We start from the raw sequence: 18,224 nt of genomic DNA on the forward strand, positions 1-18,224 counted from the left end.
CAATAGAGCTTTCCAGAAAATACTTCAGAGCTGAAGCAGGAGTAGAGTGCGGCGGGTTTTCTGGCAAGTTTAGCTCACGTTTTCAACAGGACCAAAGTTGACATTGTTTTTTTACACGTCATTCCATTTAGTGTGCCGTTGTTGAGTGGACTTCTCACGGAAAGAGAAGGAGGAGAAAGAGCTAGAAGATGACGTCCAGGACTATTGATTACAGTGTGTGGGACCACATCGAAGTATCGGATGACGAGGATGAGACTCACCCCAATATCGACACGCCGAGCCTCTTCCGATGGAGGCATCAGGTAGCTATGACAACAGGCGATATGTCTTCACTAAAATACTAATACAGAAATAGCTAACGTACATGACTAGTTGGGCAGCTAGCGACAGTAGCTATGTCAGCAAACACTAGCTAGCTAAGTTCTTAGCCATATAAATCAGTACTCAACCGGCTAATCTAGTTAGCTGGTCAACTATCTTGACTAACGTTAATCCAACTGGTTAAAGTGTTAGCTAGCTGGGCTTAGCTCTGGTCCAGGGCGTTAACTAGGCAAGTCTTTCAACATTTGGGCTTTACAGTAGTAGCCTAGTTGCTCAATAAGAGTTTGTCCGCAGCTCTGACTCTCTCTGTGTCTGCCTTTCCTTCCTGTCTCTCTTGCTCAATAAGGGTTTCTCCACACAGCCTGTGATTCACCTTAACTTTAACTAATCCAGCAGAATTGCGCTAGGTACAATATCTTGCCTTGGACATGATTATTTTCTTCTTCTTTGGGATTTGGTTGGCGGATTGCATCCAACTTTTACGTTGGATACACCGCCACCTACTGTACTGGAGTGTGAGGCCAGTCACAGCCTACCTACATTAAATATATTCATTAGTCCTGTTCCTCTAAGATGTCTGGTTAGCTAGCTAATAGGTAACATTTTAAAGAACAACAATGTTACTATCTCCCACCCCTTCTCCTCCCTCCTACACCCCTCCTCCACCCTTCATCCTTCATCCTTCCATGTCCCTCCCATCTTTCATCTCTCCTCCACCCTCTCTCTGCTGCTCTAATCTTCCACTACGCCCCCCTCAACCCTCCCATCTTTCATCTCTCCCTCCACCCTTCCTCTCCTCCCTCCTCCACCCTTCCTCTCATCACCCCTCTTCTCTCCCTCCTAGGCGCGTGTGGAGAAACAGGTGGCCTTCGAGGAGAAAGGAGAGGAGCTGGAGAGGAACATGGCAGAGTGTAAGAGACGTCTGGAAGAGGTGCAGTACAGAGTGAAGGAGTTAGAGGAGGAAGGAAAGAAGGAGGGAGAGGAGGAGAGGAAGACGGCGCTGAGCAAGGCCCAGGCCGAGGAGAAGAAATACAGAAAGGATCAACGCTTGTGGGAGAAGAAGATGGAGGAACATCGGAGAGAGGAGAAAAAGATGCCTTGGAACGTTGACACGCTCAGCAAGGAGGGATTCAGCAAGGTGAGATAGAGATACACCACTCCCTCAGCAAAGAGGGATTCAGCAAGGTGAGATATTGAGGCTGTAGCATTTCGCTACACCCGCTAAACATGTGTCTGTGACAAGTCAATTAGATTTGATTTTAGATACACCACTCCCTCAACAAATAGGGCTTCAGCCAGGTGATATAGAGAGACACAACTCCCTCAACAAAGAGGGCTTCAGCCAGGTGAGATACACCACTCCCTCAACAAAGAGGACTTCAGCCAGGTGATATAGAGAGACACCACTCCCTCAACAAAGAGGACTTCAGCCAGGTGATATAGAGAGACACCACTCCCTCAACAAAGAGGGCTTCAGCCAGGTGATATAGAGAGACACCACTCCCTCAACAAAGAGGGCTTCAGCCAGGTGATATAGAGAGACACCACTCCCTCAACAAAGAGGACTTCAGCCAGGTGATATAGAGAGACACCACTCCCTCAACAAAGAGGGCTTCAGCCAGGTGAGCTAGAGAGACACCACTCCCTCAACAAAGAGGGCTTCAGCCAGGTGAGCTAGAGAGACACCACTCCCTCAACAAAGAGGGCTTCAGCCAGGTGAGCTAGAGAGACACCACTCCCTCAACAAAGAGGGCTTCAGCCAGGTGAGCTAGAGAGACACCACTCCCTCAACAAAGAGGGCTTCGGCCAGGTGAGATAGAGATACACCACTCCCTCAACAAGGAGGGCTTCAGCCAGGTGAGATAGAGATACACCACTCCCTCAACAAAGAGGGCTTCAGCCAGGTGAGATAGAGATACACCAGATATGGGCTATTACCACCAACTACTGATGTCACATGTTATTCCTCAAGTGTCAACTGTCCTGTCCACTGAAAATATATTTATCTCTTCCCTCCTCTCCACCCTTTCTACCCCCCCCCCCAGAGTATGTTGAACATCAAACCGGAAGTGACAGAAGAGACGGAGGAACAGAAGGAGGAGAAACACCAGACTTTTGTAGATAAACACAAGAAAGAGATCAAACACTTTGGTGAGTTTCAACATCACACCACACAACTAAACCATTTAATATCTGTATTCTATACTCTTCTCTCTCTGTCTGTTATAATACCACATAACTAAACCATTTAATATCTGTATTCTATACTCTTCTCTCTCTGTCTGTTATAACAACACTTCTCTCTCTGTCTGTTATAACACCACACAACTAAACCATTTAATGTATATTCTATACTCTTCTCTCTCTGTCTGTTATAACAACTCTTCTCTCTCTGTCTGTTATAACAACTCTTCTCTCTCTGTCTGTTATAACAACACTTCTCTCTCTGTCTGTTATAACAACTCTTCTCTCTCTGTCTGTTATAACAACTCTTCTCTCTCTGTCTGTTATAACAACACTTCTCTCTCTGTCTGTTATAACAACACTTCTCTGTCTGTCTGTTATAACACCACTTCTCTCTCTGTCTGTTATAACAACACTTCCCTCTCTGTCTGTTATAACACCACACAACTAAACAATTTAATGTCTGTATTCTACACTCTCTCCTCTCTCTCTGTCTCTTCCTAACCTGTGTGGGTAGGGATGCTTCGGCGTTGGGAGGACAGTCAGAAGTACCTGTCTGACCACCCCTACCTGGTGTGTGAAGAGACGGCTAACTTCCTGGTTATCATGTGTATCGACCTGGAGGTGGAGGAGGTGAGGGGGGGGGGCTAACTTCCTGGTTATCATGTGTGTCGACCTGGAGGTGGAGGAGGTGAGGGGGGGGGGCTAACTTCCTGGTTATCATGTGTGTCGACCTGGAGGTGGAGGAGGTGAGGGGGGGGGGGCTAACTTCCTGGTTATCATGTGTGTCGACCTGGAGGTGGAGGAGGTGAGGGGGGGCTAACTTCCTGGTTATTATGTGTATCGACCTGGGGGGGGGGGGTTCACAGATATTGTGTGTGTGTTTACATCTTTGTGTGTGTGTGTGTGTGTGTGTGTGTAGAAACATGGTTTGATGGATCAGGTCGCCCATCAGACCATAGTGATGCAGTTCATCTTAGAGTTGGCTAAGAGCCTGAAGATCGACCCTCGAGGATGCTTCAGAGAGTTCTTCCAAAAGATCAAGGTGTGTGTGTGTGTGTGTGTGTGTTGCCTTTGTTCATTTAAAAGGCCGATATTCAATCAGAGACGCGTTATTGTATACAGACAAACACTGCACATATCGGCTCAAGTGGAAATGACCTTTTTAAATGAAAAACCTTGTTTTCTAGTCGATAACGACTCCTTTGATTGAATCCCGGCTTTATGAGTTGATGTTTTAACTTGACGCGTGTATCTACTGTGTGCACTGTATATATCGGTATGTCACACCTCTGTCTCTCTCTCTGTCTGTCAGACTGCAGACCAGCCCTATCAGGAGGCCTTTACTGATGAGCTGGAGTCCTTTAAAGAGAGAGTTCGAGGCAGGGCTAAGATCAGGATACAAAAGGTCATTTTCCCTCCATTTTGTTTTTCTCTCTTGCTTCAGGTGTTTAAAAGTGTTTTTATGGAAGTGGGAGAAGTTCAAAGCGAATCCCAAAACATTCTGACGTTCACACTTTTCTGTGACTGGTGAACCGAATACTTGCCTAGTTAACCTTTATTTAACTAGGCAAGTCAGTTAAGAACACATTCTTATTTTCAATGACGGCCTAGGAACTGCCTGTTCAGGGGCAGAACGACAGCTCGGGGGTTTGAACTTGCAACCTTCCGGTTACTAGTCCAACGCTCTAACCACTAGGCTACCCTGCCGCCCCATACAGTTGAAGTCGGAGGTTTACATACACTTAGGTTGGAGTCATTAAAACCTGTTTTTCAACCACTCCACACATTTCTTGTTAACAAACTATAGTTTTGGCAAGTCGGTTAGGACATCTACTTTGTGCATGACACAAGTCATTTTTCCAACAATTGTTTCCAGACAGATTATTTCACTTATAATTCACTGTAGCACCATTCCAGTGGGTCAGAAGTTTACACACACTTGACTGTGCCTTTTAAACAGCTTGGAAAATTCCAGAAAATTATGTCATGGCATTAGAAGCTTCTGATAGGCTAATTGACATCATTTGAGCCAACCGGAGGTGAACCTGTGGATGTATTTCAAGGCCTACCTTCAAACTCAGTGCCTCTTTGCTTGACATCATGGGGAAATCAGCCAAGACCTCAGAAAAAAAACTGTAGACCTCCACAAGTCTGGTTCATCCTGGGGAGAAATTTCCAAACACCTGAAGGTACCACGTTCATCTGTAGAATCAATAGTACGCAAGTATAAACACCATGGCACCATGCAGCCGTCATACCGCTCAGGAAGGAGACGCGTTCTGTCTCCTAGAGATTAACGTACTTTGATGCAAAAAGTGCAACTCAATCCCAGAACAACAGCAACGGACCTTGAAGATGCTGGAGGAAACAGGTACGAAAGTATCTATATCCACAGTAAAACGAGTCCTATATATACATAACCTGAAAGGCCGCTCAGTAAGGAAGAAGACACTGCTCCAAAACCGGCATTAAAACAGCTAGGCTACGGTTTGCAACTGCACATGGGGACAAAGATCGTACTTTTTGGAGAAATATCCTCTGGTCTGATGAAACAAAAATTGTTTGGTCATAATGACCATCGTTATGTTTGAAGGAAAAAGGGGGAGGCTTGCAAGCCGAAGAACACCATCCCAACCGTGAAGCACGGGGGTGGCAGCACCATGTTGTGTGGGTGCTTTGCTGCAGAAGGGACTGGTGCACTTCACAAAATAGATGGCATTATGAGGAATTAAAATGATGTGAATATATTGAAGCAACATCTCAAGACATCAGTCAGAAAGTTAAAGCTTGGTCGCAAATGGGTCTTCCAAATGGACAATGACGCCAAGCATACTTCCAAAGTTGTGGCAAAACGGCTTAAGGACAACAAAGTCAAGGTATTGGAGTGGCCATCACAAATCCCTGACCTCCATCCTATAGAAAATGTGTGGGCAGAACTGAAAAAGCGTGTGTGAGCAAGGAGGCCTTACAAACCTGACTCAGTTACACCAGCTCTGTCAGGAGGAATGGGCCAAAATTCACCCAACTTATTGTGGGAAGCTTGTGGAAGGCTACCTGAAACATTTGACCCAAGTTACACTCAATTAGTATTTGCCTTTAAATGGTTTGTGTAAACTTCTGACCCACTGGGAATGTGATGATTTATTTATTTTATTCTCTCTATTATTATTCTGACATTTTAACATTCTTAAAATATGGTGATCCTAACTGATCTAAGACAGGACATTTTTACTAGGATTAAATGTCAGGAATTGTGATTTAAATATTTGATTAAGGTGTATGTAAACTTCCGACTTCAACTGTACATAGAGTGAAATATGAGGCATTGGTGAGGTTCAAAATGAAAATAATAAACTAATTGTTAAAGGCTATGGAGGAGTATGAGGAGGAGGAGAGACAGAACAGACTGGGGCCAGGTGGACTGGACCCTGTGGAAGTCTACGATACTCTGCCAGAGGTAACACACACACAGAGACTCACACATACAGAGAGACTCACACACACACACACAGAGACACACATACAGAGAGACACAGACAGTCAGTCAGTCATACCCAGAGAGACAGACACGCAGAGAGGCTCACACACAGACACGCAGAGAGGCACGCAGAGAGGCAGACCGACACGCAGACAGACACGCAGAGAGGTAGACAGGCACGCAGAGAGGTAGACAGGCACGCAGAGAGACACGCAGAGAGACACGCAGAGAGACACGCAGACAGACACGCAGACAGACACGCAGAGAGACACGCAGACAGACACGCAGACAGACACGCAGAGAGACACGCAGACAGACACGCAGAGAGGCAGACAGACACGCAGAGAGGCAGACAGACACGCAGACAGACACGCAGAGAGACAGACAGACAGACACGCAGAGAGACACACATCTCAACGTCTTAATCATAACAGTCAGTAACCTATGGCCACATATTCAGAGGAAGTGGTCGCCAACCCCAGCCTCCTTTTTTTGACCTGTATCTTGTGATGTCACATCCTGTTTCACAGGAAATGAAGAAGTGTTTTGATGATAAAGACATCTCAATGCTGCAGGAAGCTATCAGCAAGATGGACCCCATGGTGAGTGTCTCCTGTCTCTCTAACGAACTAACTCTCTCTCTCTAACTCTCTCTCTCTAACTCTCTCTCTCTCTAACTCTCTCTCTCTAACTCTCTCTCTCTAACTCTCTCTCTCTAACTCTCTCTCTCTAACTCTCTCTCTCTCTCTCTCTAACTCTCTCTCTCTCTCTAACTCTCTCTCTCTCTCTAACTCTCTCTCTCTCTCTAACTCTCTCTCTCTCTCTAACTCTCTCTCTCTAACTCTCTCTCTCTAACTCTCTAACTCTAACTCTCTAACTCTCTCTCTCTAACTCTAACCTATGTGTTGTGGGGTTCCGCAGGAGGCAAAGGGCCACATGAAGAGGTGTATTGACTCAGGACTCTGGGTTCCCAACGCCAATACCGACAACGAAGAGGACAAAGAAGAAGACGAGGAAGAGGACAAAGAAGATGAGGAAGAACCAGAGAAGGAGGGAGAGGCGGAGGAGGAGAAATGACTGTCATGAATTGAATCCTTCCTTTAGACTTTTGACCTTTTCAGACCTAGCTACAGCCTTTACTAGCGTTAGCTTGTCTTATTGAAAACATGCTGTGAAGATGCTAACTTCCCTAGCGTTAATTGGGCTAGTATCGCTAGCATTAGCCTGACCCATTGAAAACCTGCACCGGGCCAGTATTTACAAAGAGTCAGCTCTAGGGTCAGATTCCCCTCTCCAATCCTGACGTTAACCATTTGTGGAAAATGCTAAACTTCACCCTGCTCCAGTTTCTACCCATAGTCCCTTTCTCCATGTCCCCATCTTTATATTGACCCCCCCCCCCACCTCACTTCTACCCATAGTCCCTTTCTCCATGTCCCCATCTTTATATTGACCTCCCCCACCCACCTCACTTCTACCCATAGTCCCTTTCTCCATGTCCCCATCATTATATTGACCCCCCCCCACCTCACTTCTACCCATAGTCCCTTTCTCCATGTCCCCATCTTTATATTGACCTCCCCCCTCCACCTCACTTCTTACCCCTGTCGTCTCTTCTACCCATAATCCCATCTTTATATTAACCCCCCCCCACCTCCACCTCACTTCTTACCCCTGTCGTCTCTTCTACCCATAATCCCATCTTTATGTTAACCCCCCCCCACCTCACTTCTACCCATAGTCCCTTTCTCCATGACCCCATCTTTATATTAACCCCCCCCTCCACCCCACTTCTACCCATAGTCCCTTTCTCCATGACCCCATCTTTATATTACCCCCCACCTCCACCTCACTTCTACCCATAGTCCCTTTCTCCATGACCCCATCTTTATATTAACCCCCCCCTCCACCTCACTTCTACCCATAGTCCCTTTCTCCATGACCCCATCTTTATATTAACACCCCCCCCCCCCACTTCTACCCATAGTCCCTTTCTCCATGACCCCATCTTTATATTAACCCCCCCACCTCACTTCTACCCATAGTCCCTTTCTCCATGACCCCATCTTTATATTAACCCCCCCCACCTCCACCTCACTTCTACCCATAGTCCATTTCTCCATGACCCCATCTTTATATTAACCCCCCCCCCACCCCACTTCTACCCATAGTCCCTTTCTCCATGACCCCATCTTTAAATTAAACCCCCCACCCCACTTCTACCCATAGTCCCTTTCTCCATGACCCCATCTTTATATTACCCCCCACCTCCACCTCACTTCTACCCATAGTCCCTTTCTCCATGACCCCATCTTTATATTAACCCCCCCCCCACCTCACTTCTACCCATAGTCCCTTTCTCCATGACCCCATCTTTATATTAACCCCCCCCCCACCTCACTTCTACCCATAGTCCCTTTCTCCATGACCCCATCTTTATATTAACCCCCCCCCCACCCCACTTCTACCCATAGTCCCTTTCTCCATGACCCCATCTTTATATTAACCCCCCCCCCACTTCTACCCATAGTCCCTTTCTCCATGACCCCTTCTTTATATTAACCCCCCCCCCCACCCCACTTCTACCCATAGTCCCTTTCTCCATGACCCCATCTTTATATTAACCCCCCCCCCCCCCCCACTTCTACCCATAGTCCCTTTCTCCATGACCCCATCTTTATATTAACCCCCCCCCCCACCCCACTTCTACCCATAGTCCCTTTCTCCATGACCCCATCTTTATATTAACCCCCCCCCCCACCCCACTTCTACCCATAGTCCCTTTCTCCATAGTCCCATCTTTATATTAACCCCCCCCCCACCCCACTTCTACCCATAGTCCCTTTCTCCATGACCCCATCTTTATATTAACCCCCCCCCCCACCCCACTTCTACCCATAGTCCCTTTCTCCATAGTCCCATCTTTATATTAACCCCCCCCCCACCCCACTTCTACCCATAGTCCCTTTCTCCATGACCCCATCTTTATATTAACCCCCCCCTCCCCCACTTCTACCCATAGTCCCTTTCTCCATGACCCCATCTTTATATTAACCCCCCCCCCCCACTTCTACCCATAGTCCCTTTCTCCATGACCCCATCTTTATATTAACCCCCCCCCCCCCCCCACTTCTACCCATAGTCCCTTTCTCCATAATCCCATCTTTATATTAACCCCCCCCCCCCCCCCCCCCCCACTTCTACCCATAGTCCCTTTCTCCATAATCCCATCTTTATATTAACCCCCCCCCCCCCCCCCACTTCTTACCCCTGTCGTCTCTTCTACCCATAATCCCATCTTTATATTAACCCCCCCCCCCCCCCCACTTCTTACCCCTGTCGTCTCTTCTACCCATAATCCCATTTTTATATTAACCCCCCCCCCCCCCCACTTCTTACCCCTGTCGTCTCTTCTACCCATAATCCCATCTTTATATTAACCCCCCCCCCACCTCACTTCTACCCATAGTCCCTTTCTCCATAATCCCATCTTTATATTAACCCCCCCACACCTCACTTCTACCCATAGTCCCTTTCTCCATGACCCCATCTTTATATTAACCCCCCCCCCTCCACCCCACTTCTACCCATAGTCCCTTTCTCCATGACCCCATCTTTATATTAACCCCCCCCTCCACCTCACTTCTACCCATAGTCCCTTTCTCCATAATCCCATCTTTATATTAACCCCCCCCTCCACCCCACTTCTACCCATAGTCCCTTTCTCCATAATCCCATCTTTATATTAACCCCCCCCTCCACCTCACTTCTACCCATAGTCCCTTTCTCCATAGTCCCATCTTTATATTAACCCCCCCCCCCTCACTTCTACCCATAGTCCCTTTCTCCATAATCCCATCTTTATATTAACCCCCCCCCACCTCACTTCTACCCATAGTCCCTTTCTCCATGACCCCATCTTTATATTAACCCCCCCCCCCACCTCACTTCTTACCCCTGTCGTCTCTTCTACCCATAACCCCATCTTTATATTAACCCCCCCCCCCCACCTCACTTCTTACCCCTGTCGTCTCTTCTACCCATAATCCCATCTTTATATTAACCCCCCCCCCCACCTCACTTCTTACCCCTGTCGTCTCTTCTACCCATAATCCCATCTTTATATTAACCCCCCCCCCCCACCTCACTTCTTACCCCTGTCGTCTCTTCTACCCATGACCCCATCTTTATATTAACCCCCCCCACCTCACTTCTTACCCCTGTCGTCTCTTCTACCCATGACCCCATCTTTATATTAACCCCCCCCCCCCCCTCACTTCTACCCATAGTCCCTTTCTCCATAATCCCATCTTTATATTAACCCCCCCCCCCCCCACCTCATTTCCGGTTTAATAGCACATGATCTGTTTGATTTTGTTATTCATAATTTGTTTGTTTTATTTTATAGGCGTCGTTCCACCCTCCACTCCCTCCCCTTCTAGTCACCTAGAACTCAGAACCGGCTTTTGAACTGTTACCTAGAACCTAGAACTTAAAACCGCTACCCAACCAATCTCACCTCCATCCCCTCTGAACCAAACTATCTCTCTCTCTCAGGCCTCTCTCTGTCTCTCTGCATGGGTCAAACCGGTTTAAACCAGATGAAACAGGTTAAAACCAGTGCGATTCTGATTGGAGCTCCTCGCTGCAGCTGGGACAGAATGGGTGTGGTCTATCAGTTGACTCCACCCCTTTCGTTATTACAGTTGTTATTACAGTTGTAAACTTGCTTAGTAAAGTTGGGCTGCAAAAACAATGTTTTTCTCTTCGTCCTTTTGTACGTTGTTCTTTTATTCAGTCTCTGTCTCTCTGTCTCTCTTTCTCTCTGTCTCTCTTTCTCCCTGTCTCTCTCTCTCTGTCTCTCTTTCTCGCTGTCTCTCTTTCTCTCTGTCTCTCTTTCTCTCTGTCTCTCTTTCTCCCTGTCTCTCTCTCTCTCTCTGTCTCGCTGTCTCTCTTTCTCGCTGTCTCTCTTTCTCCCTGTCTCTCTGTCTCTCTTTCTCTCTGTCTCTCTGTCTCTCTCTCTCTCTCTCTTTCTCTCTGTCTCTCTTTCTCTCTGTCTCTCTTTCTCTCTGTCTCTCTTTCTCTCTGTCTCTCTTTCTCTCTGTCTCTCTTTCTCTCTGTCTCTCTCTCTCTCTGTCTCTCTTTCTCCCTGTCTCTCTCTCTCTCTGTCTCGCTGTCTCTCTTTCTCGCTGTCTCTCTTTCTCCCTGTCTCTCTCTCTCTCTTTCTCGCTGTCTCTGTCTCGCTGTCTCTCTTTCTCTCTGTCTCTCTTTCTCTCTGTCTCTCTTTCTCTCTGTCTCTCTTTCTCTCTGTCTCTCTTTCTCTCTGTCTCTCTTTCTCGCTGTCTCTCTTTCTCGCTGTCTCTCTTTCTCGCTGTCTCTCTTTCTCGCTGTCTCTCTTTCTCGCTGTCTCTCTTTCTCGCTGTCTCTCTTTCTCGCTGTCTCTCTTTCTCGCTGTCTCTCTTTCTCGCTGTCTCTCTTTCTCGCTGTCTCTCTTTCTCGCTGTCTCTCTTTCTCGCTGTCTCTCTTTCGCTGTCTCTCTTTCGCTGTCTCTCTTTCGCTGTCTCTCTCTCGCTGTCTCTCTTTCTCGCTGTCTCTCTTTCTCTCTCTCTCTTTCTCGCTGTCTCTCTTTCTCTGTCTCTCTTTCTCGCTGTCTCTCTTTCTCTCTGTCTCTCTTTCTCGCTGTCTCTCTCTCTTTCTCGCTCTCTCTGTCTTCCGATGAACATGGTGAAAATATAACCCCTAAATGGTCTTTGTATTGTTTCATCAATGCCATTGGATACTGCCAGATACCTGCGATGTGGTGACATCACTCTCCCAGTCTATCAGCCAATCAGAAACCAAACTTTGATACAGTAGAAAAATGTCGTAATCTGTTCCCTGTTTGATTTACGCAACGACAATTACTGGTAAGCAGGTGTTTTTAGGCTGACCAGGAGATTTATGGAAACATGTTGTACTGACCAATAAAACACGTTGTACTGACCAATAAAACACGTTGTACTGACCAATAAAACACGTTGTACTGACCAATAGAACACGTTGTACTGACCAATAAAACATGTTGTACTGACCAATAAAACATGTTGTACTGACCAATAAAACACGTTGTACTGACCAATAAAACATGTTGTACTGACCAATAAAACACGTTGTACTGACCAATAAAACATGTTGTACTGACCAATAAAACACGTTGTACTGACCAATAAAACACGTTGTACTGACCAATAAAACACATACTGACCAATAAAACATGTTGTACTGACCAATAAAACATGTTGTACTGACCAATAAAACACGTTGTACTGACCAATAAAACACGTTGTACTGACCAATAAAACACATACTGACCAATAAAACACGTTGTACTGACCAATAAAACACATACTGACCAATAAAACACGTTGTACTGACCAATAAAACATGTTGTACTGACCAATAAAACACGTACTGACCAATAAAACACGTTGTACTGACCAATAAAACACATACTGACCAATAAAACATGTTGTACTGACCAATAAAACATGTTGTACTGACCAATAAAACACGTTGTACTGACCAATAAAACACGTTGTACTGACCAATAAAAACATGTTGTACTGACCAATAAAACACGTTGTACCGACCAATAAAACACGTACTGACCAATAAAACACGTTGTACTGACCAATAAAACACACACTGACCAATAAAACACGTTGTACTGACCAATAAAACACATACTGACCAATAAAACACGTTGTACTGACCAATAAAACATGTTGTACTGACCAATAAACACGTTGTACTGACCAATAAAACACGTTGTACTGACCAATAAAACACGTTGTACTGACCAATAAAACACATACTGACCAATAAAACATGTTGTACTGACCAATAAAACACGTTGTACTGACCAATAAAACACGTTGTACTGACCAATAAAACACATTGTACTGACCAATAAAACACGTTGTACTGACCAATAAAACACATACTGACCAATAAAACACGTTGTACTGACCAATAAAACACGTTGTACTGACAATGAAAACATGTTGTACTGACCAATAAAACATCTCTTCAAAAACAGAGAAGAAGAACATCTATCTCATCAAAAACAGAGAAGAAGAACATCTATCTCATCCTTCCAGTTGTACTGACCAATAAAACACACACTGACCAATAAAACACGTTGTACTGACCAATAAAACACATACTGACCAATAAAACACGTTGTACTGACCAATAAAACATGTTGTACTGACCAATAAACACGTTGTACTGACCAATAAAACACGTTGTACTGACCAATAAAACACGTTGTACTGACCAATAAAACACATACTGACCAATAAAACATGTTGTACTGACCAATAAAACACGTTGTACTGACCAATAAAACACGTTGTACTGACCAATAAAACACGTTGTACTGACCAATAAAACACGTTGTACTGACCAATAAAACACGTTGTACTGACGAATAAAACACGTTGTACTGACCAATAAAACACATTGTACTGACCAATAAAACACGTTGTACTGACCAATAAAACACATACTGACCAATAAAACACGTTGTACTGACCAATAAAACACGTTGTACTGACAATGAAAACATGTTGTACTGACCAATAAAACATCTCTTCAAAAACAGAGAAGAAGAACATCTATCTCATCAAAAACAGAGAAGAAGAACATCTATCTCATCCTTCCAGTTACATCATAGGGGTTATTCATATGGGCACAGAGGACATCAAACATATTTTTATTTAATTTTTTAAAGCTGCCCAGAGAGGACGTTGTTTTAATAGGCAGAGGCAACTCATTCCATTCTGAGGCTCCAGTATACAAGAAAGTACCTTTTCCCAGCATTTCTCCTGAACCCGTATAAGCACACATCAGCAACACCTGATCTGGTGCTGTGATTGTGTGCATCCCTAACACGAGGAAAGTAATCACTTAGATATCTGGGCGCAGGACCATAAATACTCCTGTAAACCAGACCTCTAATCTGGGACACCCTAGCCTCAACAGGCAGCCGGTTTAGTTCCTGAAAGCAGCTCCTGCCTGTGTGAGTATGTGGACTCACCTTCAATACTACCCTGATCAGCTTATTCTGGGCTTTCTGGAGCTTCCCCCTTCACAAATTTGGATAAGCTCCCAAACCAGGAAGTACTAGCATAGTCAAAATGGCATTGAATGAGAGCAGTAGCTCGCACTTTCATGGAGTCCTTATCAAGACTTTCTAGCCAAAAACTTAGTCCTGGCATTAACCTTCCCTAGCACCTTATTGGCCATGCGCACACCTCCCAAGCTTCTATCAAGGATACATCCCAAGTAGCTAACAGAGGTTTTAGTAGTCAGCACCTCACGCCCTTAACTCCACTCTGATTTCAGACGACCTACACAATTTAGGTCTGGATCCAAAAATAATTATTTCAGTTTTCCCTGAGATAGCTCATTATCTCCAAGACATTTGCTAATGTTAGTAAACTCTGTGCTAAGTATTTCTCTCCAACATAGTTTTACTTTTGTGAGACATCAGAAGTGTAGAGTCATCCGCATAAAGAAAAAGACGGCAAGAACAAGCATCTTTCATATCGTTACTATTCAATAAAAACAGCAGAGGCCCAAGCACGCTCCCCTGCGGAACGCCACAACTCATTGGTTTTGCCTGAGACAGTGAACCATTAACCTCTACTACTTGCTCCCTTCCTGATGAATAGGACTTTACCCAGCCTAGAGGGATACTGCTTAACCCCAGTGCCTCCAGTTTGGAGATTAGGAGACAAGTGGTTAACTGTATCAAAGGCTTTCTGTAGGTCAAGCAGTACCATTCCACACAGATTTCCCTCATCAATCTCTTTCCTGATGAAGTCAGTCAAGTAAAGTAGACATGAATCAGTGGAGTGTGTTTTTCTAAAAACCCGACTAAAAATCATACATTAGACCCTGTTTGTTAACATATTCATACCTTTGCTCATGTACAATTCTCTCCAGGATCTTTGATGTTACACAGAGGATAGATACAGGCCTATAATTCCCAAGGGTCAGACTTTATCCCCTTCTTATACAGAGGTATAACTTCAGCTTGTTTCGTGTCCCTGGGAAAGGTGCCTTGTTCAAGAGAGAGAGAGATTAACGATATGCGTAATACAAGGGCCACTTTGCTCAACAGCAGAATCTATTAGAGACCTTGCAGGAATATTATCCAGGCCTGTGGCTTTGGAGCGTTTAAGCTCTGCCAGCATACTGACTATTTTGGCTGTTGCTACCTTTGCAAAAAAAGAGTTTGGCTGAACCCCCTAACTCTACATGATACTTCTCGACTTGGTTGTTTCCATACAAACCAGAACTGGTGTTTTAGCTGGCTAACCAGCTTGCTGGAAACAGAAGTAAAATATGAGTTGAATTCATTGGAAACCTCTGCTTTTTCATATACCATCTCCCCTTTGATGTTCAGTCCAATACTGTTTAGTTTGTTTTTGGTAGTACTACTACAGCCTAGTTCCTTAAATGATTTCCAAAGATTTTTAGGGTAATTTTTAATTTTTTTAAAAATTATTTTCTCAGCAAAGTAACCCCTCTTAGCTTCATCCATCCTCCTCTGTGCTTCATTTCTGTGACGTTCATATAGGACAAAATCATGCTGCTCTTGAGAGTTCTTACATTTTTTAAAGGCCTTATTCCTTGCTTGGATAGATTCTAGAATCTCATGATTAAACCAAGTTCTAGATCTCTGCTTTACCCTGGCCCGTCTAATGGGAGCCATCACATTCACCACATCAAGGAATCTACATTTAAAAGCTTCCCAGGAACTTTGATGCTTTCAATTGTGCATCTGTAAAAGTTTGTGTGGGTTTTAGGTGACAAGACACATTTATTTTGCCTCCTGAGGTTGAAGAGGCTCTGTTGCGCCTTCTTCACCACATTGTCTGTGTGGGTGGTCCATTTCAGTTTGCCAGTGATGTGTACGCCAAGGAACTTGAAGCTTTCCACCTTAACCACTGCGGTCCCGTCGATGTAGATAGGAGGGTGCACGCTCTGCTGTTTCCTGAAGTCCACGATCATCGCCTTTGTTTTGTTGACATTGAGTGACTGTAAATATGACAATAGAATACAGTATTTCAGAATGTGACCTACCGCTTGCATGCCAATATCAAGAAAGTACCTTTTCCCAGCATTTCTCCTGAACTTGTATAAGCACACATCAGCAACACCTGATGTGTTGATGTGCTGTGATTGTGTGCATCCCTAACACGAGGAAAGTAATCACTTAGACTTCTGGGCGCAGGACCATAAATACTCCTGTAAACCAAACCTAGTCTAAACTGGAGAGGGCTGAATGGAGCTGTTCATTTGTTCATTCATTCATTCATCCTCCAAGAGGAGCTGAGTGGAGCTGTTCATTCATCCTCAATGAGGGCTGAGTGAAGCTATTCATTCATTCATTCATCCTCAAAGAGAGCTGAGTGAAGCTGTTCATTCATCCTCAAAGAGGGCTGAGTGAAGCTATTCATTCATTCATTCATCCTCAAAGAGAGCTGAGTGAAGCTATTCATTCATTCATTCATCCTCAAAGAGAGCTGAGTGAAGCTGTTCATTCATCCTCAAAGAGGGCTGAGTGAAGCTATTCATTCATTCATTCATCCTCAAAGAGAGCTGAGTGAAGCTATTCATTCATTCATTCATCCTCAAAGAGAGCTGAGTGAAGCTGTTCATTCATCCTCAAAGAGAGCTGAGTGAAGCTGTTCATTCATCCTCAAAGAGAGCTAAGTGGAGCTGTTCATTCATTCATCCTCAAAGAGGGCTGAATGGAGCTGTTCATTCATTCATCCTCAAAGCGGGCTGAGTGGAGCTATTCATTCATTCTTCTGAGCAGTCACATCTGAATGGAGGGTTCCTTATAGGAAGTGAGTGAGGAGAGAGAGGTTTGTGTGTATATATACTGAATAAAAATATACTGCAACATGTAAAGTGATGGTCCCATGTTTCATGAGCTGAAATAAAATTTCCCAAAAATGTTCTGTACTCACAAAAAAGCTTACTTCTCTCAGATTTTGTGCACAAATTTGTTTACATCTCTGTTAGTGATGATTTCTCCTTTGCCAAGATAATCTATCCACCTGACAGGTGTGGCATACCAAGAAGCTGATTAAACAGCACGATCACTACACAGGTGCACCTTGTGCTGGGGACAATAAAAGGCCACTCTAAAATGTGCAGTTTTGTCACACAACACAATGCCACTGATGTCACAAGTTTTGAGGGAGTGTGCAATTGGCATGCTGACTGCAGGAATGTCCACCAGAGCTGTTGGCAGAAAATGTAATGTTAATTTCTCTACCATGAGCCGCCTCCAACGTAATTTTAGCTCTGGATTGACGTGTACAGCTTCACACAGCCATTGAGCATGTTTGGGATGCTCTGGATTGACAAGTACAGCTTCACACAGCCATTGAGCATGTTTGCGATGCTCTGGATTGACGTGTACAGCTTCACAAGGCCATTGAGCATGTTTGGGATGCTCTGGATTGACGTGTACAGCTTCACACAGCCATTGAGCATGTTTGGGATGCTCTGGATTGACGTGTACAGCTTCACACAGCCATTGAAGAGGAGTGGGAAACCATTCCACTGACCAACAATCAACATTCTACATTCAACATCAACTCTATGTGAAGGAGATGTGTTGCACTGCAGGGGGCCAATGGAGATCACACCAGACAATGGTTTTCTGATCCACGCCTCTACATTTTGTTTTAAAGTATATGTGATCAACAGATGCATATCTGTATCCCCAGTCATGTCAAATCCATAGATTAGGGCCTTAACACATGTTGAATTTATATAAATTGAACCGTAAATCAGTCAAATAAATTAGTTTAGCATTTAGCTTATTCTTTCTTCATTCAGTTTAGTATATATGTGCACTCTGAATGTAAGAGAGAGAAAGATACTAAGCTGTGTGAGAAAGAGTGAGAGTGAGTGAGAGAGAGAGAGAGAGAGAGAGAGAGTGTGAGAGAGAGAGAGTGAGAGTGAGAGAGAGAGAGAGAGAGAGTGAAAGTGTGAGAGAGAGAGAGAGAGAGCGAGAGAGAGAGAGGGGAGAGTGAGAGTGAGAGAGAGAGAGAGAGAGTGAGAGTGAGAGAGAGAGAGAGAGAGAGAGAGAGAGAGAGAGAGAGAGAGAGAGAAAGATACTAAGCTGTGTGTGTGTGAGAGAGAGAGAGAGAGAGAGAGAGATCCTATG

The 18,224-nt window shown here is 44.7% G+C and overlaps 1 protein-coding gene across 1 annotated transcript; it reads left to right on the forward strand.

Annotated features, from left to right (window-relative positions):
- Window positions 1–2: 2 nt before the first annotated feature.
- Window positions 3–7,295, forward strand: LOC139370009 (hsp90 co-chaperone Cdc37-like). The gene is made up of 9 exons (XM_071109292.1): window positions 3–302; window positions 1,166–1,459; window positions 2,367–2,472; window positions 3,023–3,138; window positions 3,428–3,550; window positions 3,821–3,913; window positions 5,876–5,965; window positions 6,517–6,588; window positions 6,908–7,295. The coding sequence occupies exons 1-9, from the start codon at window positions 189–191 to the stop codon at window positions 7,061–7,063; spliced, it is 1,164 nt and encodes a 387-aa protein (XP_070965393.1). The 5' UTR covers window positions 3–188; the 3' UTR covers window positions 7,064–7,295.
- The last annotated feature ends 10,929 nt before the right edge of the window (window positions 7,296–18,224 follow it).

Source organism: Oncorhynchus clarkii, chromosome 17 (assembly GCF_045791955.1).
Source record: "Oncorhynchus clarkii lewisi isolate Uvic-CL-2024 chromosome 17, UVic_Ocla_1.0, whole genome shotgun sequence".
Classification (NCBI taxonomy): domain Eukaryota; kingdom Metazoa; phylum Chordata; class Actinopteri; order Salmoniformes; family Salmonidae; genus Oncorhynchus; species Oncorhynchus clarkii.